This window comes from Rhinoraja longicauda, chromosome 1 (genome assembly GCF_053455715.1).
Source record: "Rhinoraja longicauda isolate Sanriku21f chromosome 1, sRhiLon1.1, whole genome shotgun sequence".
Lineage (NCBI taxonomy): Eukaryota > Metazoa > Chordata > Chondrichthyes > Rajiformes > Arhynchobatidae > Rhinoraja > Rhinoraja longicauda.
The window spans coordinates 42911542-42938681 of record NC_135953.1 but is presented as its reverse complement, the minus strand read 5'-3'; the positions used below and the strand labels follow the sequence as shown (position 1 = coordinate 42938681).

Below are 27140 nucleotides of genomic sequence, written 5' to 3'. Positions count from 1 at the left end.
TCTTCCTTTCCTCTCAGGAAAAACAGAAAGACCAAAACCAGAATTTTCACAGTTCCAGTTCCTTGCTTCATTTCATGCATTAACATAGCCTAACTTTCTACTTGCTATAACTGTTCACAAAAGGCAGTGTCCTTAAATAACGCAATCTTTATTTACAACAACAGTTATCAATGGTGCAATGGGCTGTGGTATAAGTTCTGCACAAAATATCTTTTAGAAATTTACAATCCTGAAAGATTTGCTGACACCAAATTTGGGGGAATTGCTGACATCTCTGATGTTTCCTCACTTGTATCCAAATATCACTGGTCAGCTGAAGGACATAATGTGCTGGAGTAACTCAGAGAGGAAGGTTGTCAGTTGGAATATTACATGCAGTTCTGGTTGGCCCATGAGAGGAAGGATGCTAAGGCTTTGGAGAGGGTGTACAGGAGGTTTACCAGAATGCTGCCTGGACTAGAGGATTTCAGCTGCAAGGCGAGGTTGGATAAACTTGGATTTTTTCTCTGAAAGTTGGAGGTTGAACATGGAGGGGAGACATGATAGCATATAAAATCATGGGAGGCATAGATAGGGTGGACAGTCAGAACATTTTTCGCAGGGTGTAAATCTCCAACACTAGAGGGCATAGCTATAAGGTGTGAGGAGGAATATTCAATGGAGTTGTGCAGGCCCAGTTCCTTGGTTTTTAAACACAGAGTGGTGGTGGAGGCAGATGCTATAGTGGCGTTTAAGTGGCTTTTTAGATAAGTACATGGAAGTGCAAAGAATAAAGGGATATTGATCATGTACAGACAGATGAGATCAGTTCAACATGTACATGTTGGGCCGAATGGCCAGTTGCTGCACTCTCCAATTCCGTTTTCTATGTTCTACATAATTGAGAAAATGGCACCAATTATAAGCACCAATGCTCAAATACTTAACAAATCAAATAAAGTTGTTACTTTATTAAAGTACTGCAGTACCTCCCATTAGAAAGACTGCCAAATGAATAAAGTACAAGTACTCACTGGTTTGCTTGTCAGTTCATCCTCTTTTGATAGAAATACTATCATAAACAGCAAATACACAACCATGGTCCTTGTATGCAAGAGGGGTTGGGGATTCCAAGCATCAGAAAGGACATTGACCCAGTTAACCTCACATAGTAATGCTCCCAAAAACAAGAAACAGCTCTTTGGGCTTCCTCTCTCCACCTGAAGGAGAAGAGCAAACTCAGAGTTATGGAGAACTAAACATGAAGCATAAACACTGAATGTCTGAATATTTCTTTGGACTGTAACAATCTAATTACACTTTTAGTTCATAAAAAAAGATTGGTTACACAGATCACAACAGCTCTCTGAACCTATCTCTGAAGACCTGCTCACAATATTATTTCCTATCTTAGATTAAATGTGGTGAGATATCTTCCTTTTAACAAATGCTCTAAATACCAATCATTTGTCCATCATCTGGTCAAATCCTGTTTTATTGCTTTTGAATGGATAATTATTGATTTTTAAGCTACCAGGTATAAATAAATTAAAAAAAAATTAAAAATGCTAAAAAAAAACAAATGTTTCAGGTCAAAGATTCCCTTTCCATAAATGTTGCCTGGCCTATTGAATTTTTTTCAGCATTTAAAAAAAATAAATCAGATTTCCAGCATCTCTGAAATAGTGGAATGTACATTAAACGTAAAAATGCTAAATGTTCCACAGTACAACACTGTGTAATAGATATTTATCTAAATAATCCATCTTGTTTTCCTTTTATTCCAATTTTAACTTGTTACTGACTTTGGCCAAAGACTGAGTCAACTGCATTGGAATTTACTACATCCGTGAAATTGTATGTTTGATAACATGGGATTTGTTTGTTAAAACATACATTATTACGCAGCACAATATATCTTTAAAAAAGAGAATGAGAAAAGTAATTGCCTTTTCATTAAATTACCTACTTTAAAGAACTCTTCCATCAAAGCTTGATCAGGATACAGCTCTCGCCATGGTAATTTGGAATATTCAGAATGATAGGTGTACAAAATATACTCAGGCATTTTAGGTGTTGTGGAAGTTTCACAATAATACATCAAATGGAACCACAGAGCACCTCGATGGCCAGGAATTAGTTTATCTACAGAGGAGAAACGTGAGATAAGCTCCAAAGAAATAGAAAACAGTTTATCCTTGCATTCTATTCATTTCATTTTCATTGGCCTTGTGTAGAGGTGTACAATATATGTAACAGTCTGAACAAGGGTCTCGACCCGAAACGTCACCCATTCCTTCTCTCCCGAGATGCTGCCTGACCTGCTGAGTTATTCCAGCATTTTGTGAATAAATACCTTCGATTTGTACCAGCATCTGCAGTTATCTTCTTATAATATATGTAACGCTTTGGATTGGTCTTTTAACAAGAAATTATATCAATGCCTCTTCTTGGTATTAATGTGTTGTGATTACTTGGATCTTAGGATTAAAATTAAGAAATCTACATTTTATAATATCTGAAAATCATGCATTTTCTTTTAATTTCACTGCTTAACAGAATCAAAACATCTACTCAAATTGCAGCTTACCTTTACAACTCTGATGCAGGTAATCAACACATTTTGTAAAAATCTTCACCACACCAGATGCGATTGGAGTGTCAATCTCTAACCAAGGATAGGACTGGTTGTTGCTATAAACGAAAACACAATTATTTGGATGCTGATCAACATACAGGCATAACGTGAATTGCTAATGCTATCAAAAATCGTAGCTTTTTATGAGAATCATACTTTATAGAGACAGGAAGAATTAATAACACTTGCACTAATATAAACACGTTAACAGAATAAACTAAATCTAAATCTAAAAAAATCTAAACTGCCTTAGGTGCCTTACAGAAACATTAGCCTACAGGATTTGATCTCAGGTTAACATAAGTGCCAATAAATAAAAGCTTCATCAAGAAGCTAGTTTTTAATCTGTATTTTAAAGGAAGAGCAGGCTAACCTCTTTACACGGGAGAGCAGTAAAGGATTAATTAGAACATGTTAAATCTTTGATCCAAAGCAGCTGAAGGCGCAACCACCAGTACTGGAGCTATTAACATTTAATTATGCAAATAGCTGTCACTGGAGGATATTAGAAATCTTGAGTGTTATAGAGCTGGAGGAACATAATTTATGTTCCTTTTTCTTTGACAGTCATTGAAATAGCCAGTTCTTTGGGTTCGGAAGTGGCCAATGATGTGGGAACCATGACCCTGGCACAGATAAGGGTAGATGTTTGATGAATTGAACAGGTGAGTTGGTTTGCAGGTGAGCAGGGATTCTAAATGCTCCAAGGGAACGTACCTAAAATTCTCAATGCTATCCTGAATAGTCAGCTTTCATTTAGACATATCCTTGGCCAAGGATTTCCATAAATTGGTGAGAATGTTACACATTTTCCAAGGAAACTTTGGGAAAATTATTGCATTGTTTTCTCAGCCTATCCAATAATTTTCTTACTAAAACATTCAAAATGGGATATCTGTTTCAAGAATCTGACTGGGCAAGTGACTGCAGCTGTCTCAAGTGTAAATGCTGAAGATGTCCATCTAGGAGGTGAAGATGATGTTGGTTATCCTATCCTGCCCACAGATTTGAAGAATTTTGGTGGGGACAAAGTTGGAAGGATCCCATTCGTGCCTTGAAGTATAGACAGAAATCGTAGTTCACATTGGCACAAATGACATGGAGAGGAAAAAGGCTGAGGTCCTGCAGAGTTAATACAGGGAGTTGGACAAATGGGTAAAAAGCAGGTGGTCAGGGTAATAATCACTGGGTTACTCCCAGTGTCAAATAATAATGAGGGTAGGAATAGAAAGATAGGACTGGTGAATGCCCGGCTGAAGTGTTGGTGCAAGGGCAGGGATTCAGATTTTTGGTCTATTTGGGATGTCTTCTGGGGCAAAGGTGACCTCTACAAGAGTGACGGGTTGCACCTTAACTGGAGGGGGACCAACATCCTCACGGACCGTTTGCTAGTGCTGCTTGGGAGGATTTGAACTAGTTTGACAGGGATACAGGATCCAATGCAATAGTGATGGAGGTTAGAGGTTGGACGTTGGTACAGAAGGAAATAACAGCATATTCAGTAGACAGAATAATTTAGGAGGACGCGAGGAAAGACGATTGGATTAAATTGCATTTATTTTAATGCTAGAGGCTGGACAGGCAAGGTGAATAAACTAAAGGTGTAGATACGTACATGTGGCTGTGACATAACAACTATTACGGAATCTTGGCTAAGGGAAGGACAGGACTGGCAACTTAATGTTTCAGAGTACGGGTGCTACAGGTGAGATAGATGTAAAAGAGGAGGGGGGGGGGGGGGGGGGGGGTTGTTTTACTGATTAAGGAGAACATCACGGATTAGTCTGAGATTACTGAAGTCCAGTAAGTCCAGAGGGATGGAGCTGAGAAATAAATAGGGGATGATCAGCTTTTTGGGTTTATACTATAGACTTCCAAATCGTCAATGGGAATAAGTGGAGCAAATATGCCAAGAGATTGCGACAACTGCAAGACTAACATGGTTGTCAAAGTGAAAGATTTGAACTTTCACAGTATAGACTGGGACTGCCATAGTGCCAAGGGTTTCGATGATGTGGAATTTATCAATATCCGCCTCCATCACCACTCCTGGCAGCACGGTCCAGGACCCACCACTCTCTGTGTAAAAACAAAAACTGGCCCAATATTCATAGCGTCTTACAACATGGAAACAGGCCCTTTAGCCAACTTGCCCACACCGGCCAACATGTCCCATCTACACTAGTCCTACCGACCAGTGTTTGGTCCATATTCCTCTAAACCTGTCCTGTCTATGTACCTGTCTAAATGTTTATAAAAGTTGCAATAGTACCTGCCTCAACTACCTCCTCCGGCAGCTTGTTCCATACACCCACCACCCTTTGTGTGAAAAAGTTACCTCTTAGGTTCCTATTAAATCTTTCCCCCATCACCTTAAACCTATTATCCTTTAAACTCTCTCACCTTAAAGCTATGCCCCTTTCTACTTGACATTTTCACCCTGGGGAAAAGATTCTGACTGTCTACCTATCAGAGCCTCCCATAATTTTTGTATACCACTAGAATACCATAGCACACTTGGTTTACTTTAGTTTATTGTCACGTATACTGAAGTATAATGAAAAGGTTTTTGTTGCGTGTTAACCAGTCATCAGAAAGACTATATGTGATTACAATCGAGCCGTCCTCAGTGCACAGATACATGTTAAAGGAAATAATGTTTAGAACAAGATAAAGTCCAGTAAAGTTTAATTAAAGAAAGTCCTGAGGGTCTCCAATGAGGGAGATAGTAGCTTAGGACTGCTTTCTAGTTATTGATAGGATGATTCTGTTATCAGGCAACTGAACCGTCCTATCAACAACTAGAGAGCGGTCCTGAGCTACTGATCTTCCCTGATCGCCCCCTTTGATCTCTCGTTTTCGCACCTTATACGTCTATATCTACCTCATTAGAGACCCACAAACTATCTTTAATGATAATGGAATGGAGAAATATGGATCATGTGCAGGCAGAGGAGATTAGTTTAACTTGCCATCATATTCGGCACAGACATTGTGTATCCAGCAGTATGAATTCTGATCTCTAACTTCAAGTAACCGTTGCTTTCCCTCTCTCTCCATCCCTCCCCATCCTAGTTCTCCGAACAGTCTGACTGTCCTCCTGATTAAATTTTATCTTTGTATGCCTTGTTGCCACCTTCCCCAAGCTAACAATGATCTATTTTACATTTTCCCTGAGCTTCGCCCCCTTTGATCTCTCGTTTTCACACCTCTCCCCTAACTCTTGGTCTGAAGAAGGGTCTCTACCCAAATGTCACCCATCTTATCCAGAGATGCTGCCTGTCCCGCTGAGTTACTCCAGCATTTTGTGTCTACATTCAGTGAAAACCAACATCTGCAGTTCCCTCCTATACAAATGTTAGACATTTGCATGATTTCCATAATCAAAATGGAAAATAAAGTGAAACTTTTGATCAGGCTAGCATTTTACACGCAAATTACAATGTAGTTACCTTCCTTTTTCTGCATTTAATACCAGTAGCCATGGCTTGAACAGTTCTAGCAATTTTGCATAGACCAATTGTAATCCTGCAATGAAATTATGTAAAATCATTAACACATATGAAAAAAAATCCCACGGCATAGCTTAGAAAATGACCTAAAAATCTGAAATTCTGTATTTAAGTTATGCTCAGACTGAGGATGTGCACCAAACTCTTAGTTTAAAAAAAAAAATCGACCCCCACTCCATATGAGGCCCTTTGATGGCCCAAAGTGGGACCTAACTTTAATTTTCCCCATTGAAAATTGAGATCTTTTCCTGATCTATTATTTAGGTACTGAATAAATGGTGGACATAATCCGTGCACTTTTGGTCTACCTGAAGTACAAAGAAAAGTAAAAATTTCTACACCGAATTTTAAGGGACAACTGCTCAGGTTTATAATAGTTAGGTGAATATCTCGAAGAGAAAACACAAAATTTAGTGAGATATCAAACAAATTATTTAGATATTATTGTTACAATAACCAAGGAATCTTTTAAAAAAATGTTTTAGGATTAACATTAACTGGAGGCATTTGCCAGCAAAATTCAGAAACTCAATTAGTACATACAACTGACCCTTGGTCTCCGCATTTTCTTCTCGCATATATTCCATAACTAATTGACAGGGACCAAGCTACTTTAATTATGTGCATAGTAATGACAAAACTCTGTATGTAATTAATTTATTACAAGTACTTTCTGTGAAGGTCTAACATGATCCATATTAAATGTGGATGTTGCCTACATGGATTTTAATAAGAAGGCAAAGGTATGCTTTATTTCATAGGTCAGATCATTGAGTATACAAGTCAGGAAGAAATTATGCAGTATTGTAGGACTTTGTTCAGGCCGCATTTGGAGTATTGCGTGCAGCTGTGGTCGCCCCAATATAGAAAGGATGAATAGGCTTTGGGAAGTGTGCAGAGGTAGATTACGAGAATAATGCCTGGATTAGGGAGCATTAGCTACAAGTAGAGGTTGTGCAGACATGAATTGTTTTCTCTGGATCGGCACAGGTTGAAGTGAGATCCAAGGGACGAAATTTAAAGGAGATGTGTGGGGCAAGTTTTTTTTTTACACAGCGGGTGGTGGGTGCATGGAGAGCTGCCAGGAGCAGTAGTGGAGACAGATATGATAGTGGTGTTTAAGAGACTTGGATAGACACATGGATCTGCAGGGCTTGGAGGGATACGGATTATATGCAGGCAGATGAGAGTTGGTCTTGGCATGTTCAGCACAGACGCAGAAGGGCCTGTTCCTGTGCTGTACTGTTCTACATTCTATGTTCTAAATAATACCTGGTACATTTTTGTTGCTGGCCTCAGTTTCTTGGAAAAGTTTGGAGATCTCAGAATCAATGAAATATTTGGCAAGGAACATCAGGAATTTCTTCACTTCATTCATATACGGTGTCCACTTTGAAAACAGTCCAAAGCTCCTTAAATCTGTTTTTGAAAGACGCAGTTTGTAGAAGAAATCAGAAAGCCAATGTATCGTCTCCTGAACCTGTTAGGTGAAATGAAATTCAAGCTATTTTCTGATCATTTTGTGGATTTCCCTTACTCTTCTTTCTCGGTGTATTTAGATGGGGTTGGGGCAGAGTGGAAGGACATCACAAATATCTGAGTTGATTCCTTTCTCAGAGTTAATATGTTTATATGATTTTAGTTGGCAAACCCCTATTTTACATGGCTTACTTCCTGCATTTCTTCAAGTTGGTATTAGTCCCATAATTCAGACCCATAAACAAGATTCATTCCAGAGCTAAATCAGTACAAGCTACTAATACTACTGGTTAAGAGTACATATAAAATTGTGTATGAAGGGATCCAAGGAAAATTGTTTCCACAATATTTCCTAAAGACTAATCTGTTTAATAAAACAAAACCTTGGCCACTAGGATCTTCTATATTCTCCCATGATCACATCCCCATCTGACCCAGTGATTATCCCCGATTGGCAACGTTTGCATTACCTGTTGAAATGACAGAATGATATTTTGGGAACAACGAGTTTCTGCAGATCTCATTATTCTGGGCTCACATTCAACCTCAGAGGTACAATTTAAGGTTTTCAGAGCTATCTTCCAACAGTCAGGATTCAACTTTTGTTCTGAAGAGCCTTAACCAGGAAGAAAGAGGACGTGTAAAACATTTGTTTTTCAAAAACTCTCCCAGTTTAGTAAAACAAAAAACTAATACAATATAAAATACAGAAAATACTCAGTAGGGTAAGCAGCATCTGTAGAGAGAGAAACTGTTACAATGATTATCAATATTTCCAATATTTTGTTTTTCTCATTCAATTTAGCATTATTATTATACTTTAATTTCCCTTTTTACTTCTATCACAATGCTATCGCTAATGCAAAATAAAAGCAAATATTTTGCAAGACTAAATTGAAACTGGAATCTTAAATTTCATTTCCAAATAGATTTCACAAATACCAGGAGTTTATCTTATTATAGTCAAGGTTATTGTTCACCTTGAAAAAAATCAATTAAAAAGCAGACAAATATGTGTATTTGGATCGTGGTTGTTGAAGTTTCCTTCACGCAGTAAAGAGAGAGGGGAAATGAACTATTAGGACTTGCTGAGAAGAATTCATGGCTATCTAAAACTTGTATAGGGCTGAGGCATAACAATACAGTGGATTACCATAAAAAAAAAACCTAAAAAATCAGTAATACGTGCACAATATTCTATTCTTTCCTTTAGCAATCAATTGAATTTCACTGGCATTGGGTGGTTGTTGAAATGAAAACCATCAACGTTCAGCCATTTGAACAGAAGTCTCAAACTGAAGCACAATCCAGTGTGTGCAAAACCTATTAAGATAATTAGTGGCGAATGTATAACAGCGATCCAGTGTTAGATCCATGGAGTCCAATGAGGAGGCTCAGGACAACATGAAGGAAACAATCAGTCAGACACATGATGAGTCAGTGACACCACTGAATTCAATTGAAGCACCAAGCCTGAGAATCAAGGCAAAGGGAAATAGACAATAGACAATAGGTGCAGGAGGGGGCCATTCTGCCCTTCGAGCCAGCACCGCCATTCAATGTGATCATGGCTGATCATTCTCAATCAGTACCCCGTTCCTGCCTTCTCCCCATACCCCCTGACTCCGCTATCCTTTTCATTTCATTATTTTCCTTTACTTTGGGGTTTTATTTATTTTAAGTGTTTTTACGTGTTTTCAAAGGAAATCTCTGCTCTGCTTCCAGCCCATGTATTTACAAGCCCGTGGGGTTTGTATGCAGTGATTCAGTTTGGTAGTCCAAGTCCAGCAATATCCAACTCAAACCACCTGAATAATAGCATTCCACACATAGCAACAAAATCTTAGTCACATTCCAAAAAAGCTTATTTGGGCAGCAATACCATGAAGATGTACAATGAAGTCAGTCAACAAATATATTTTGATTTTGACAAGTAATCTGGGTAAAGTATACATCATTAACATTTTACAAAAACATGACTAAAATTGAAATTTGTATGAGACATCTTACTTTGCATCAGAAATCTGAGAAAGTCACTGTAGTGATCTGGGAACTGATATTGCAGAATGTACATCCAGTGTTTGCAAAGGACATTAAAAGCCATCTGAATTTCATCCTCAGGTTGAAGGCCACACAACGTAAGCCCTAAATGGATCAATTCTAATAATTGTGTTCGTTCATTCATAGATGGCTTGGTGGAATTCAACCATAACATTAGATCAAACTGCAATATAAAAAGTAAAACCAACAATTATCTTGAACAATCCTATAGATTTCATAATTATTGATTGAATTTGGTGTTGCATTTTGCTATATCAAACCAGGGCAGAACTTGCACAGTACATCGCAGAGCACCGCAGAATGTTCAAAACACAGAGGTCCTGGAATACACGAGCATGGTTACCTAAAAGTGGTGACTCACGTGAACAATTCGGTGAAAAAGGTATTTGGCATGCTTGCCTTCATTGAGAAGGGTATTGAGTACAAAAGTTGGACATCACGATGCAGTTGTACAAGTCGTTGATGAAAGTTCACTTGGAATATTGCATGCAGTTCTGGTCACCCAGTTATTGGAAAGATGTCATTAAGTTGGAAAGTATGCAGAGGTGATTCACCGGGATGTTATCTGGGCTTGTGGGATTGAGTTATAGGGAGAAATTGGGTAGGCTGGGATTATTTTTTTCTTTGGAGCACAGGAGGCTGAGGGGTGACCTTCATTGGATGAACAAGATCACGAGAAACATGGATAAAGTGAAAGCTCAGTCTTTTTTCCAGGGTAGAAGATTCTAAAACTAGAGGGCATCAGCTTAAGGTAAGAGGGGAGATATTTAAGAGGGACCTCAGGAGCAAAGTTTTCACTCAGAGGATAATCCACATCTGGAATAATCTGCCAGAGGAAGCTATGGAAATGAATACAATGACAACTTTTAAAAGACAATTGGACATATATATGGATAGGAAGGTTTTAGAGGGCTATGGGTCAAATGCAGGCAAATGAAACTAGCCCAGTGTGCCAACTTGGTCAGCATGAACAGAGAGCCTATGCCCATGCTGTATAGCTCTATGACTATGAATATCTACACCCACGTTTGGTTGTATACGACTATAATTTTTAGGCAAAAACAACTATTGGTCATGGAAATGGTACATCACCTATAGTTGGCATTACAATCATGGGAAGGCCAAACTTTCCAAACTATTTATTGTATTATGCATAAAATTATTTGGACATAACCATTTTTGCTGGTTCAAAATCCAATCATTTCCTTTTTTGCATCATCAATGTGAAGCAGAAGCTGAATGAGGACAACAGATGGAACGGAAAGTTGGCATATTGTGACATAAATCAAACATGAACAGTTGCTTTCCCATCAAAACAACTAAAATACATCGTAATAGACTGCAATTTGGTAGGAACTAGCAATCATCTTAGCATTTTATTTATGATGAATCACTACAGAAAAACAAGGTTGGAGAGAACAGCAGGAAAGTCTGCGATGAGGTTTAGATCACGCAGTCCAATATAGGAGAGAAAATTAAAACTAACAAAGCTACTGCCACATCACACAAAGGGTGGTGGGTGTATGGAACAAGCTGCCAGAGGAAGTAGTTGAGGCTGGGACTATACCATCGTTTAAGAAACAGTTAGACAGGTACTTGGATCGGACAAGTTTGGAGGGATATGGACCAAGTGCTGGCGTGGGACTAGTATAGCTGGGACATTGTTGGCCGGTATGGGCGAGTTGGGCCATAGGGCCTGTTTCCACACTGTATCACTCTATCTGCTGAATGAAAAACTGGGTGTTTGCCTATTGTGTTAACTTCAACATTTGTTCCCCAAAGCTGCAAAATGCCTAGATAGAAGATGAGTTTCTATTTCTCAGGATTCATTGACATGCATGAAGCAGCAACCAAGAGTAAGGGGATCACTATCAGGTTGAGGACAAGTAACCAGTGGGGTACCGCAGGGATCAGTACCAAGACTGCAACTGTTTACAATACATATTAAACGACTTAGAGGAAGGAAGCAAACGTGAGACAGACCTTTTGCAAACAACACAAAAATAAGTGGAAAGGACTTGCTGTAAGTTGCAAAGAGGATACTATGGTTTAGAGAGACATAAATAGATTAAGTGAGAAACTAACAAATGAGCAAATAAAGTATAAATGCAGGAAAGTGTGAGGTTGTTCATTTTGAAAGGAAATCAAAACAGAACAATATTTAAACTGAAATATTGCAGAAAGTTGCAGCACACAGTAAATTGGGGATCCTTGTTCACAAAGCACAAAACCCTAGCACACAAGTGCAGCAGGTAATTTGGAAGGCAAATAGCAGTTTGGGATTTATTTCAAGAAGGTTGAAAGATAAAAGTAGTATGGTCTTACAACTGTACAAGGAAGTAAGTGAACAGTGTCTTAAGTACTGGGAATAATTTGTTCCCTATTAAAGCAAATATATTTATTTATTGGAGGTGGTTTTGGTACAGGTCACCAGAATTACCCCAGGTATGGAGAGGTTGTCCTATAAATAGGATGGGACTCTACTCATTGGAGTAGAGTGGTACCTCATTGTAAGGTATACGATTCTAAAGAAGCTGGACAGAGTAAATACCGAGAGGATATGTCCTCTCATGGCGGAATCCAGAACTATAGTGCATGGTCTCAGAAAAAAAGGATGCTCATTTAAGACTGAAAAAAGGTTGTGAACCATTTTAACTTTTGTCACAGAGATTTGCAAGGGTTTGCTTATTCAGATTTCTACTCAATGAGGTAATCAAGGTTTATGGTGAAAGGGCAAGAAAGTGGATAAAAGGATGTTTTACAGCATCTGTACAGAGAAGCAGAGTTAACATCTGAGACTATTTGTCATTACTGAAATGTTCCCCCTTTCAGAGATTATGCCTGAATAGTATACATCATCCATACGGTTACTTTAATAACATCCACCTTTCCTCTGATTTCTATGACTGTGAAAGACTACCATAACTCTCTCATGATGCAACACACACACCATTCTTTTGTGGATGTATAATTGTGTTGGGTGTGAAATGTAATTCTTGAATTCCATTCGGTAAAAAAAGATGAAATTTGGTGAAAGAGAACATACATTGAAAGTTGCAACATAACTGAATTTGTGTTCCTCAACTTATTACACATTTTGATTCAATGAAAATACAGCTGAATTATTAATGTAAAATGTATAACTGGTTCAATTTCAGTAGCACTTGTAATAGAAAAAAAATTACCTTTGTTAATAACATAAAGATGATGTCACCATTTTCTGTGTGGAGTACTTTGACAACTTTGCCATAAAGAATGACATATTCATCTGGAGAGATATTTGGAGTGAAGTAGGGTGACAAAAGATTGCACAGTCTTCTATTCTCAAGAACCTTTTTCAATATAGTTTTGCTTTCTGTTTTAGCACAGCTAAGAAAAACCTGAAAATTGAAAAATATTCAATTGTAACGTTAACTCCAGACTGTTCAAAAGTCTGATATTTTATTGTATTGATCTAATCAACAAATAATGGAGAAACAGAATCAAATAATTTAAAAGCTGTTCTATGATATAGTTAAAAAAAGGAAATTCTAACAGTGTATCATATTCAAAGTTAACCTTTAAACAGTCATTAATTTACCAATTTTAATCTTTGAGGCATTGATCATGATCTTTTCAAATTCTAAGGATAAATATTATTGGTAGTGATACTGTTATCCAAACAATTAATGACTTATACCAAATCCACCTTTCTATTTGGACAAAGGCATCAACACATTTTAAATTCATTGCCCAATATTTTCATTTAAATATTAAGTAATTTGGTCCAAATGTGCTGCTCCAAGTATATTAAGCAAGAGTAGGAAAATATTGCCAACAAATATTTTGAGTCTCACCCTATTTGTTATTTATATACATTTAGACAAAGTGCCTGGCCCTATGAATTATGTGATCAAGAGTAGCAAGTTTTAAAGGAATTTCTGTCATAAGTGATTGTCTTCCCCTCTTTTCAACATTTACGTTTACTATTGGATAGAATGTTAATGCAGCACATGTGCAAGCATAGAAAAAAAAGGTAACACATCTTACCTCTCCAGTCCATAAACGTTATAGAACATAGAAACAGTGTATCACAGGAACAGAGCCTAGGACACATAATGTCTGTGTCGGCCATGTGACCAAGTAAAAAAAATCCAATCTGCCTGCACTCATCATATATCTCCATTCCCTGCCTATTCACGCATTTATCTAAATGTGTCTTAGAGATGTTGCTATCTTATCTGCTTCCACCACCTCTCCTGGCAACGCATTCCAGGGACCTATTACAGTCTGTGCAAAATAAACTTGCCTCACAAATTTCTTTTAAACTTCCACCTCTCACTTTAAATCTATGCCCTCTCGTATTTCACATTTGCACCCTAGAAAAGATATGTTTGTCACCCTATTTATGCCTCTCATAATTTTATAAACATCTATCAGGTTGCCCCTCAGTCTCTGATGCTGCAGAGAAAACAATCTAAGATTGACCAACCTCTTATCGCTAAAGGTAGACACAAAATGCTGGAGTAACTCAGCGGGACAGGCAGTATCTCTGGAGAGAAGGAATGGGTGATGTTTCGGGTCGAGACCCTTCTTCAGACTTCTTATAGCTAATGCTCTAATCCTGGTCAACCTCTTTTGCGCAAATTATGGGCAATGACTAATTAAGAATTATTTTTAAAACTGAAAAAACATATCTAAAAGAAAGAGTACTCATGAAACACTAAGTACATGGACTTCAACATGTGCTGCTTGACCAAATTGGATATTAAATAGCAGTCAACAATTCTTCTCTGGTGAGTTGGGTTGAATGACAATTACTCACTCTCATACCAGATTCAGTTCTCTATTTCTTTAATGGAGATATAGCAGATTATTTATTTGCATTAATGTTTTATTTTAATATTGGAACCTGAACTGGAGACGATGCAACTTGATGGCATTGAGGAGGAAATAATATCATCCAAGTCAATCTATTAATGCTCCCAGAACTGTTTTGTCAAGATATCAGGAGAGTGAATTTTAATACACAAAAGCTGGAAAAGCTGAACAGGCCAGGTGACATCTACGGAAAGAGAAGAGGTGAATATTTCAGGTCTAGGGTAGTTCATCAGAACTGAGAAAAGGTCCCAGATCTAAAATGTTGACTATTTCTCTCCCAACAGATACTGTATGACTTGCTGAGTTTTTTCCCCAGCAGTTTGTTTCTATTTCAGATTGCCAGCCTCTGTATTTTGCTTAATTTTCAAACAATAACAAAATGTTAATCAAAATATAATTTGTATTTGCTTGTTAAATACAGGTAACATCCAAAGAAATGATATTCATACCTGTCCAAGGATTTCAATGCATGATGTAAAGAACTGTCTTGTTGGTGGATGCCGCTGTGTTTCATCACACACAAAGGAGACAATCTCATAGAACAAGGCAATGCCAACTTTCTGATAACTTTCTGTATGATGGAGTTTGAAGGCATTCACTAAGGCCCTGGAAACAATGACAGGTAGCTTTTGAAAATCGCTAAGAAAATAACTGGAAATAAAAACATTTAAATATCAAACGTTGTTTCTTATGATTGGCCGGTTGTTAATGAGGGGTGACATTTGTATAAAATTCATTCGAAAAAGCATACATTTTATCCACCCATTGAAAACCTGAGAGTTAATTAGAATGAGTTTTTGCAAATTTAAGTTATCTCTATAATGGGAAAGTTGTTTGTTCTGTTGTAAAACTTAGATGTTCTGCCTCAACATCCACTCTACCACCAATTTTGGTGTCATCTATAAACTTACTAGCAATGTTAACTACATTTTCATCAGAATTGTTAATAGTTTACTCTGCTCCTACTTTGTAATATCCTAATGTTAGACATTCAAAAATGGTTGAATTAAAGTAAATTTAACATTCTTGCAAATATACAAAACATACTTTTGACAAGAAAGAATATCAGTATACACTTACGTTATTAGGTTCTCCACATATACAGCTGCTTCAGCAATATTTTGGGGAGGAGGTTGGGCAACATTGGTTTGCAATTGGCAACTGTCTTTGATTAAAGCATCAAGCTGTTGTTTTACAGCATTATCCTCGTACAATTGTTTGCACTAAAATTTGAACAGAAATTAATTGATGTCATTTTAATTATTTTTTCAAGATGGCTTACATAAACCTTTCATTATCTAATTTGCATACATTAGTATAATTCAGTACTTCAGTGTAACTATTGCCATTAATATGCCACAGTTACAAATTACACATAATTTACAGAACTGCATTAGTCCAGCTAGCTCTCATGCTCTTTGTGTTCATGCTCAATATGAGACACCATGAACACAGTTCACACAGTTCTGTCATTTTATCTTTTCATTCCTTTCTCCCTCATTTGATTGCCCCATCAACTATAAAATTAATCGCTTGAAAATGACTGTGGAGGACAAGTATGCTCTCATGAATTATTATAGGATAAATACACAACATAAATAATCTCTTTGTACTTATTTACTGTGTTCACGATAGTCATGGCACTCTTTATATCCACCAGTTAATTTGAAATTAATCTGACATGGTGTTTAATTTCTGGCTGAGATAATTGATGGCATATCCAAGATAGTCATCCTTTCCTTCCTAAAATCTTTACATTTTCATTGTTTAAACTATACACAGCAGGCAGATGGGAAACAATTGCCGACCTTCACATGGACATTTGTTGCTCCTTGGCAAGTACGATTGGAAGAACTACCTCGGCACTCCAATTTCATTGTGATCTGTTCCTCTCGATTACTATATAATTCAGGCCATGTTTCCAAAACCTCACTGTCGAGTGCTACTTGCTGGGATTCCCAGTGGGCAGCAATTCTGAAAAATACAATTATTCCACTTTTCTCCACAATTCTTGATGCATTTCACAAATAAGGATGAAACTTTGTGCCAATGTTAACAATATGTTGATTTGCATTAGAGAAGTATAAGAAAATAACTGCAGATGCTGGTACAAATCGAAGGTATTTATTCACAAAATGCTGAAGTAACTCAGCAGGTCAGGCAGCATCTCAGGAGAGAAGGAATGGGTGACGTTTCGGGTCGAGACCCTTCTTCAGACTGATATTCTGAATATCACTGGCCTCCTCCAGTGCCATAGTGATGTCCACCGGAAATTGGAGGAACAGCACCTCAAATTTCGCCCGGGCAGCTTGCAGCCCAGTGGTATGAACATCGACTTCTCCAACTTTGGATAGTTCCTCTGTCCCTCTCTTCCCCTCCTCCTTCCCAGATCTCCCTCTATCTTCCTGTCTCCACCTATATCCTTCCTTTGTCCCGCCCCCCTGACATCAGTCTGAAGAAGGGTCTCGACCCAAAACGTCACCCATTCCTTCTCTCCTGAGATGCTGCCTGACCTGCTGAGTTACTCCAGCTTTTTGTGCATTAGAGAAGTGATTCTTACTTTATGTACAGAAATGTTACCTTTAAAAATGTGTGCCTGAAATTTAAAAAAATTGCCTCTGCTGTTGGAAAGTATGGTATTCAGTTGGAAGAGATGGTATTTAGCTTTATAATATATAGGAAAGAATAATAAGAGTTTTAGAAATAGATACATACCTCTACATTATCATAATTAGCTTCCAGATCTGGATAATCACAGGTACAGAACTCTCCAGGGTCACAGGTTTTAGGTTTCTTGCTCCCACTTCCCTCCCCCAGTCTCTGGAGTACTCATAGATAATAATAAAATAATAAATATCACCGTGGTTTTAATTAGAGCTATTTTACTTTCAGGGTAAGTAAAAAAGTCAGAATGGGGTGAATTTGGATAGGGAATATCAGGAGAGGTGGGAACTGATTTGATCATAAAATATTCTAGTAATTTAGAACAAAATGGTAGGTTGAAAATAGGGCAAGGGCTACTAGTTTCATGAAACAGGGCTGATGAAATCAAATATGGGAGATGGTACTTGAGAAATATTAACAAGGGCGCTCACACAGAACCAGGAAAATTCTCAACAGTTTATTGAGAATAAAGATAAATCTCTCAGACAAAATGGCTCAGAAAGTCCATAAAAACATCTGATTTATCAAGCAAGGAAAAGCTTACTGCTGGCAACTTACTTTGCTTGTTGTTGCAAGATGTTTAGATATTGCCAAACAAGCTCGATTGCTGCTTTTTTGTCTGTTAGACTACTGCAGACAATATCTGGAACAGGAGCTTTCACACGATGTAGTGGCACAGCAGGTACAGGGGCATTGCGGGTTTTCAGATCGTTAAAGATTTGGTCTTTAGCTAAAATGGAAAGAAAAAAAACATCATTGTCATTGGTATTGAGCATAAAATCTAAAATGATCAATCATAATAACTGCATGCACATCTAGGGAACTGGTGTTTACATTTTCCAGCATTTTATGTATTCTGGCATTGTCTCATAAATATAGGTCCTAGTAATAGTTTCCCCAAATCTAGTTGGAGACATTTAATTCCTTTAATCAAGCTAATTTTGGAATTATATAATCCTATTGACTGTTATACTGACTCCTGGTCTTCAAGAATAAAGACGATTTGCTTTCAGGAAGAGCAATACAGAAATGCAACATTATATTTTTTGGCAAATATTGTTCACTTTATTTAATTTGAGTTTTTTGAGGAGGTAACTACGAAGAATAATAAAGAAATGGGGGAGGGGAGGGAGGTAGACATAGTCTATATGGATTTTGGTAAGCTATTTAAAAGGTTCTGCTTGATAGGTTGCTTAAGGTACACAATATCCCGATATCCAAGGCAAGTTGGCTAAATGGATCCCAAATTGTCTTTGTGATAGTAGGCATAGGATGGTCGGTGGTGGAAGGATGCTTTTTTGATTGGAAGTCTGATTGGAAGATTGGATGAGTGGTGTCCATACGTCCTTGGTGCAAGGACCTTTGTTGCTTGTGATAGATATCAATGACGGATATGAATGTCATAGGAATCATTGGCAAGTTTGTGATTGACACAAAAATTGGTGGTTTTGTGGAAAGCAGGGAATATTGGCGAAGGCTACAAATGATATTGATTAGATTGAAAATTGGGCAGAGGATTGTCAGCTAGAATTTAATCCTGATAAATATGAAGCGATGCATTTTGTTAAATTAAACAAGGACAAGACATATGCAGTAAATGGGCCTCTCCTCAGCGTCCAACTCTCCAGAGAAAACAACCCAAGATGGTTTAACCTCTCCTTATAGCTAACACCATTGAATCCAGGCTGTATTCTGGTAAACCTTTTTTCGGCACCATCATATCCTTCCTGTAATGGAGCAACCAAACTGTATGCAATACTCCAAATGTTGCCTAACTCAAATCCTGCATCGTGACTGCCAGACTCTTATACTTAATGCCCTGACCAATGAAAGCAAGCATACCATACATCTTCCTTACCAATCTATCCACAGGGAGCTAAGAACTTGGACCTCAAGATTCTTCTATACATAATGCTGTTAAGGGTCTTGCAAGTAACTGTATATTTTCCCCTTACGAGGCAAGGAATTTAAAATTGCCATCACCATCTAAATATAAAGTGTTAGAAAACACATGCCTGAAAGTGGATTAGAGTTATTAACACTGGATGTTCTATAGGTTACAGATGATGCCGAGTGGAGCTGAATCCAAAGATTCATTGTCTCATGGAGCTCATGCTTTATTCGCTCACTGTCAACATATTCGGTCCAAAGATCCTGGATTAAACAGAAGACAACATCAGGCTAAAATAAAACTGTGGGTATGTACAATAAAGTAATTATGCATTAATTCCGTATTTTTATTTCATAATTTCAACAAATTAAAATCTGGTAATAGAGACCATTTTACCTGTTGGTTTTGCATGACTTTTGCCAATCTATGTGCATCATATTGTACAGGTAGAGAGGGTAGGTAAAGATCATTTCTTTGTAGATTGATATCTTCCAGCCAAAATGTAAAAACGTGGAAAAGCCTTTTAAATGAAGACACATGCAGTCATGAAGCATCTAATGTCTCATAACAACGTACAATTAATTTATTGTAAACTGCAATAGATATCAATGAATAAGTAAACAGGATGTATCTTTGCATCAGCATCATCCCATATACAGCAGAGATAAATCTGGTGTCTTCATTGGCGTGAAATCAACATTTTAAAAATCCAATAGGAGAAAACAGTCTTTCAAGTCTTGCATACCATTCAATAATGAACATGGTTGATTGCCCCCGACCTCATCTCCTCCTCTGTGCCATTTCCTCATAACTTTCAATTCTAAATATTTAACTACTTTCCTCTTTAAATATCCCCATTGGTCCATCTTCCATAGCCCTCTGGGGAAGTGAAATTAAAAGATTCACTATCCACTGTGAGACGTGCATATTCACCTCAGTTTTAAATAAGCATTCCTTGTAACTTCATTTGAGATTATCCCATTTGTGGAAACATCTCAACATCTACCCTGTTGGTGTCCATAACGATCATTTTTGTTTCAATATTACTCCTTATTCTTCTAAGCACCAAAGAGTACAAATCTAATTTAATTTGCATTCAGGATAGGAAAATTCTTTCATCCCAGGAAGTAGCTGATTAAATCTCTTTTAGAATGCCTGCAATGCCAGTAGAGCGACTATAAAAAATAGACCATTGTGCATAGTACCTCAGGTGTAGTCTAACTAGTGCCCTGCAACAATACTTCACCATTCTAAACTCCAACCTTCTTGCAATGAAAGACAGCACGTCATTTACCTTTCTAATCACTCACCTCATCTGCTTTCTAGCTTCTTGAGTTTGGTGTACAAGGGCCATTAGTCATGTGTGTGACCAAATATGTGACAATTTGTGGAATACATCTCTTCTAATTCTGAAAGCATTACAGGTGCATTGTTTTGTACTGTATATATGACTTATATATGTTGAAGTTTATCAAGTGAAATTTTTATATGTTATGCTGACAATGTTTGTTTAGGGTCAGAGGTCAAATATGACTGGGTCACTTATGTGACCATGTGACCTCTGACTAAGCAAACATTGTCAGCGTAACATATAAAAATTTCACTTGATAAACTTCGACATATATGTCATATATACAGTACAAAACAATATACCTGTAATGCTTTCAGAATTAGAAGAGATGTATTCCACAATTTTTCACATTTTTGGAGAATGGCCCACAAGAACAATAAGGCCTTTAGCTAGGTTCTACATGGAAAGCCGGTCAAAAAAGATTAGAGCCCAAAGTATCCAAGGCATGTTGGTAAATTGGATAAAAGTAGGTATTACATATTGGTAATAGGATGCAGAAGGTGATGATCAAAGGTTACTTTGGTGATTGGAAGCAATATGATGAGTGATGCACCACTAAGATTAGTGCTGGAACCACCTATGTTTGAATAAATGATACTTTATTGTCACATGTACCTAGGGTACCTTTTTTTGGAACCTAGCATCTGCAGTTCCTTCTTTCTACATCACAGCAGCTAATGGATTCAATTACTTAATTACATTTGGAATTAAAATGCTTATGTCAAACATGCTGACAACGCGAATGTAGAACATATTGTTCACTAATGTCCTTTAGACCAGACCTAGCCTGTGTGTGATTCCAAACCCACAGCAATATGAATGTATTAAGTGGCTGAGTAGATCAAAGGCAATTAGTATAACCAACAAGTGCTGGACTCGCCAGTCACACCTACTGAGATGAATGAATAATATTTAAAGAATTTTAATAGTAAAATAATGTTATACCTGAGCAATTCCCTGTGCAATTCTGGTGAAGTCATTGATTCAGGACGCTGAATTACAAGACTCTCATCAGGTGATGAAGCATCTTCTGAAGAGTGTCCCTTCTTCCAAATCCTTAAAGCTTTACCAGCTTCATGATGAAAATCTGCTATTTCAACAAGACGCTTTTTCATTTCTTTCAGCAAAGTAGAGTGCGAAGCACTATGGAAATAACGTTTTCCAATACAGCCACTCACTGGCAAACTGAAAAACAGAATTAAACACGATTTTCTTATGTGCAAAATTCTCTTTCATAATTAATTTTATTTTTATGTGGTAAATATCTCCAGCCATGCAATGTCTTTCCTAATTTCCCAGATTGTCTAACGATACACTTGGTCGGGCACTGGGGATTTATTCACCTTGATTTTCTTGAAATTGCTAACATTTCGTAATTCGGATAGTGTCCAAAGCATCACTACTCATCTTCCTCAATTCCTTTGCTTCCATGACCTTCTCCTCAGTAAATAATGATGAGAAGTATTCATTTAACTCCTGGCCCTTCTCTTTTAGCTCAAAACATTGACAATTATGCGGGTCCTTAGTCAATTATAAAAGAAGAAATTGCGGAGTCAGCATGGATTTACGAAGGGGAAATCATGCTTGACTAATCTTCTGGAATTTTTTGAGGATGTAACTAGGAAAATGGACAGGGGAGAGCCAGTGGGTGTAGTGTTCCTGAACTTTCATAATGTCTTCGACAAAGTACAACATAGGAGATTAGTGGGCAAAATTAGAGCACATGGTATTGGGGGTAGGGTACTGACATGGATAGAAAATTGGTTGGCAGACAGGAAACAAAGAGTAGGGATAAATGGGTCCCTTTCAGAATGGCAGGCAGTGACTAGTGGGGTACCGCAAGGCTCGGTGCTGGGACCGCAGCTATGTACACTATTTACAATATACATTAATGACTTGGATGAAGGGATTAAAAGTAACATTAGCAAATTTGCCGATGACGCAAAGCTGGGTGGCAGTGTAAACTGTGAGGAGGATGCTATGAGGTTGCAGGGTGACTTGGACAGGTTGTGTGAGTGGGCAAATGCATGGCAGATGCAGTTTAATGTGGATAAATGTGAGGTTATCCACTTTAGTGGTAAGAACAGGAAGGCAGATTATTATCTGTATGGTGTCAAGTTAGGAAAAGGGGAAGTACAACGAGATCTGGGTGTCCTTGTTCATCAGTCACTGAAAGTAAGCATGCAAGTACAGCAGGCAGTGAAGAAAGCCAATGGAATGTTGCCTTCATAACAAGAGGAGTTGAATATAAGAGCAAAGAGGTCCTTCTGCAGTTGTACAGGGCCCTAGTTTTGGTCTCCAAATTTGAGGAAGGACATTCTTGCTATTGAGGGAGTGCAGCGTAGGTTCATGAGATTAATTCCCAGAATGACTGGACAGTCATACATTAAAAGACTGGAGCGACTGAGCTTGTATACTCTGGAATTTAGAAGGATGAGAGGGGATCTTATGGAAACATTTAAGATTATTAAGGGGTTGGATATGCTAGAGGCAGGAAACATGTTCCCGATGTTGGGGGAGTCCCGAACCAGGAGCCACAGTTTAAGAATAAAGGCCATTTAGAACGGAGATGAGGAAAACCTTTTTCACTCAGAGAGTTGTGAAGCTGTAGAATTCTCTGCCTCAGAAGGCAGTGGAGGCCAATTCTCTGGATGCTTTCAAGAGAGAGTTAGATAGAGCTCTTCATGATAGCGGAGTCAAGGGATATGGGGAGAAGGCAGGAACAGGGTACTGATTGTGGATGATCAACCATGATCACGGTGAATGGCGGTGCTGGCTCGAAGAGCCAAATGGCCTACTCCTGCACCTATTGTCTATTATCTATTGAACTTTCCCAATCTCATCTCTAAAAGCCTCCCACTTTGAAGGTGGTACAAATAAAAGGGAAGGTAATAATATGATTATCACAGGTGTGATTTTTGATTATAAGTAAGAGTCTCGGAGAGAAAGAAGCAATTGCATTCAAGGACACTTTAAAAGGAGTCAAAAACAGAATTACCCGAGTATGGACAAGGTGAGTTCTGTTTAAAGTCACTTAGCATTAGAGAATAAGTTTAGAGTTGAAAGGGTTGCTTACAAAGCAATTGTAAACAAGATTGAACACCGCTAGGGAGAGAATAGCAGCTGCATTTCAGTGTGAACGCATATCAGTGTGAAAGCAGTGTGAAACACAACATCTAGAGCTGTGCAACATTTAACATCATACCTTTAGCAATTTCATAAAACATTGCATGTATAATCATTTGTAATTTAATCAGAGTAAGTGTGAGGTGTTGCACTTTGGGGGCATGGAATCTAAGGGGTAAATATAGAGCTAATGTCAAGACCATTAACAGCAATCATGTATAGTCAAGTCAATTTTATTTGTATAGCACATTTAAAAACAACCCACGTTGACCAAAGTGCTGTACATCTGATTAGGTACTAAGGAAAAAATGAAATATACAGTAGCACGTAAACAGAACAGCACATACAAAACAGTTCACAGCGCCTCCTCAATGAGCCTCAAACGCTAGGGAGTAGAAATAGGTTTTGAGCCTGGACTTAAAGGAGTCGATGGAGGGGGCAGTTCTGATGGGGAGAGGGATGTTGTTCCACAGTCTAGGAGCTGCAACCGCAAAATCGCGGTCACCCCTGAGCTTAAGCCTAGACCGCGGGATAGTGAGTAGCCCCAAGTCGGTCGACCTGAGGGACCTGGAGTTAGAGAGGTGGGTTAGAAGATTTTTGATGTAGGGGGGGGGGATGTCCATTTAGGGCTTTATATGTGAATAGGAGGAGCTTGAAGTTGATTCTGTACCGTACAGGGAGCCAGTGGAGAGAGGCCAGAATCGGCGTGATGTGGTCTATTTTACGGGTACCCGTCAGGAGTCTCGCTGCGGCGTTTTGGACCAGTTGCAAGCGGGACAGGGAAGATTTGCTGATCCCAGTGTATAGGGAGTTGCAGTAGTCTAGGCGGGAGGAAATGAAAGCGTGAATGATTTTTTCAGTGTCGTCGAATTGGAGGAAAGGTTTGATTTTAGCTATGGTACGAAGTTGGAAGAAGCTGGCTTTTACCACAGCATTGACTTGCTTGTCAAATTTTAATGCAGAGTCAAATATCACGCCGAGGTTTTTGACATGCAGTTTGACTAGGCAGGATAGGCTCCCAAGACTGCCTGTTATCGATTTGATGGAGTCGGGGGGGGGGGGGCGAATAGGATGACCTCAGACTTGCTCACGTTTAATTGGAGGAAGTTCTGTGCCATCCAACATTTTATGTCCTCAAGGCAGTGTAAGAGGCTGTTTAAATTTGACTGGTTGTTGGGTTTCAGGGGGAGGTAAAGCTGAGTGTCATCGGCATAGCAGTGGAAAGAAATGCCGTGCCTTTGAATGATTTGGCCAAGGGGGAGCATGTATAGAGAGAAGAGAATGGGTCCTAGGATGGAGCCTTGTGGAACCGCAGGAGAGGCTAGCTGGAGCAGAGGAATAACTGCCCATGTTGATGGCGAAACTCCTATCTTTGAGGTAGGAAACGAACCAGCTCAGGGCAGTGCCATCAATGCCAACCGCGTACCGGAGACGGTCAATAAGGATGGTGTGGTCCACTGTATCGAACGCTGCGCTGAGGTCGAGAAGGAGCAGGATTGCACAGTCGCCGGTGTCGATGGCGAGAAGCAGGTCGTTGTGTACCTTCAACAAGGCAGACTCTGTGCTGTGGTGGGCTCTGAAACCTGACTGGAAACTTTCCAGGATGGTGTTTTGGTGTAGGTAGGGCACTAATTGGTTTAGAATTGCCTTTTCAAGGACTTTTGACAGGAATGGCAGTTTGGAAATGGGTCTGTAGTTGCTAGGCAAGGTGGGGTCTAGGTTAGGTTTTTTCAGTAGGGGCTGGACCACCGCGTGCTTGAAACAGGTTGGAACAGTGCCAGTGGCCAGAGAACTGTTGATAATAGAGAGGATGCTGGGACCGGCTATTGCAATGACATCCTTCAGAAGGGCAGTGGGAGCAGGATCAAGGGGGCAGGTTGCAGGTTTCATAGCGGAGATAAGCTTTGCAAGGGAGGATAGAGTGACGGGTTGGAAACAGTCCAATTTAGATGAACAGACTAGTGAGACAGCTAGGTCACGGGTGGGAGGGGAAATGTTCATTCTAATGTTCTCAACTTTGTTGGTGAAAAATTTAGCGAATTCTTCGCACTTAGCAGGGGACCCAACTAAGCTGGTACTGGGGGTCGGGACATATGACAGAGGTAATTGTGCTAAATAGGACCTTGGAGTTATGAGAGTTTTTGGAGATAAGGTCGGAGAAATATTGTGCTCTAGCAGACTTTACTGCTTCCTGGTATTTGAGAAGATTGTTTCTCAGAATTTCAAAGGAAATTTGAAGCTTGTCACATTTCCACCTCCGTTCTGATTTTCTGCACTCCCTTCTTAGGGCTTTGGTGGAGTCATTGAGCCACGGCCGACCTTTGGGCTTAGGCTTTTTCATTTTAAGGGGAGCGATAGAATCCAGGATGGAAGAGCAAGTGATATTAAATAAAGAGGTGAGATCCTCAGTGCTGAGATGGGGGGGAGAAGCCTCAATAGTGCAGATGTTGGGGGCAGCTGTGAGAGCCTCGGAGAATTTACTGGTAGTCAATGAATTCATGTCGCGGGAGTAACGAACAGGGAGATGAGATTTTGCGGGAGATAAAGGCAGAGATGCGTCAAAAATGATAGCGCTGTGGTCCGATAAGACAGGCCTCAGTAGTTTCAATGTTGTAGATTGGGAATCCGGACGATAACACTAGGTCGAGAGTATGGCCTAACTTGTGAGTGGGTCCCGTGGTGTGAAGAGTCAGATTGAAGGACTCAACCAGGTGCATAAATTCACTCACAAGAGGCTTAGTGGGACAGCAAACATGAATGTTAAAGTCACTAAGAATCATGACCCGGTCAAATTTGGGCAAAATGCTAGAAATCAGATCAGCAAATTGGGTGATGAAGTCCTTATGCATTTTTGGTGGGCGATACACAAGAACAATTAAGAGGGGATAGGTTAGGCCTACTTTAATTAGTTGCACCTCGAAACTGGAGAAATGATCAGCGTTCAGGAGGCGGCAGTTGAAATGCTTCTTAAACACAGTGGCTAAGCCCCCACCGCGTCCGGAGAGCCTAGGCGATGTGAAAACGTTACAGTCATCAGGGCAGAGTTCCACGAGTGGAGCAAGCTCACCAGGGTTAAGCCAGGATTCTGTGAGCAGTAAGAAGTCCAATCCACGGGTGGTGAAGAAGTCGTTGAGGATGAAGGTCTTGTTCTGTAGGGATCTTGCGTTGATCAGGGCCACTTTAGCAGGGACAGCAGGTAAGCTTCGGTCTTGTAGCGGCTCCCACGCCAGCGGGCGGAGGTTCAGGGAGACCACGCCGCTGCGCTTCACAGATGGCCTTGCTGGCAGTCCAGGGACCGGGATGATCGGTCGAAGAACGGCATACCTGAGCTCGAGGGAGCGCCGGTGGATGGAGCGGTAAGGTCGACCAGGTTCGATTTCGCAGCGCTGGGCGAGGTAGGCCGCTGTTGGATGAGCGCGGGCGAGGTTTTTTAACTTTTCAAATGTTCCCGCGCGTTTACCCCGCCTCCTAGCGCGGTTCGTACGGCGGTGGATGTAAGGCTGGGCCCGCACATCTACCGGGAGTTGATCGAGGAGCGATCGCTGGAAGAAACTTTGTCCGGGTCCTGTACTGAAGAAG

The 27140-nt window shown here is 39.3% G+C and overlaps 1 protein-coding gene across 3 annotated transcripts in view; it reads right to left on the bottom strand.

Annotated features, from left to right (window-relative positions):
* Nucleotides 1-27140, bottom strand: part of epg5 (ectopic P-granules autophagy protein 5 homolog (C. elegans)) — a 94847-nt gene that overhangs the window by 18332 nt on the left and 49375 nt on the right. For 2 of the 3 annotated variants that reach the window (XM_078396210.1, XM_078396221.1), the window contains exons 23-37: nucleotides 21381-21620; nucleotides 19481-19604; nucleotides 19209-19347; nucleotides 17752-17923; nucleotides 16338-16503; nucleotides 15610-15752; nucleotides 14979-15135; nucleotides 12855-13049; nucleotides 9619-9832; nucleotides 8079-8224; nucleotides 7402-7609; nucleotides 6070-6145; nucleotides 2570-2673; nucleotides 1949-2124; nucleotides 1014-1199 (exon numbers count right to left, since the gene is read on the bottom strand). In XM_078396210.1, coding sequence (XP_078252336.1) covers nucleotides 1014-1199; nucleotides 1949-2124; nucleotides 2570-2673; nucleotides 6070-6145; nucleotides 7402-7609; nucleotides 8079-8224; nucleotides 9619-9832; nucleotides 12855-13049; nucleotides 14979-15135; nucleotides 15610-15752; nucleotides 16338-16503; nucleotides 17752-17923; nucleotides 19209-19347; nucleotides 19481-19604; nucleotides 21381-21620 — 2446 coding nt within the window. Of the gene's footprint in view, nucleotides 1-1013; nucleotides 1200-1944; nucleotides 2125-2569; nucleotides 2674-6069; nucleotides 6146-7401; nucleotides 7610-8078; nucleotides 8225-9618; nucleotides 9833-12854; nucleotides 13050-14978; nucleotides 15136-15609; nucleotides 15753-16337; nucleotides 16504-17751; nucleotides 17924-19208; nucleotides 19348-19480; nucleotides 19605-21380; nucleotides 21621-27140 lie in introns of those variants that run through there. The other variant, XM_078396230.1, reaches the window with a different exon arrangement.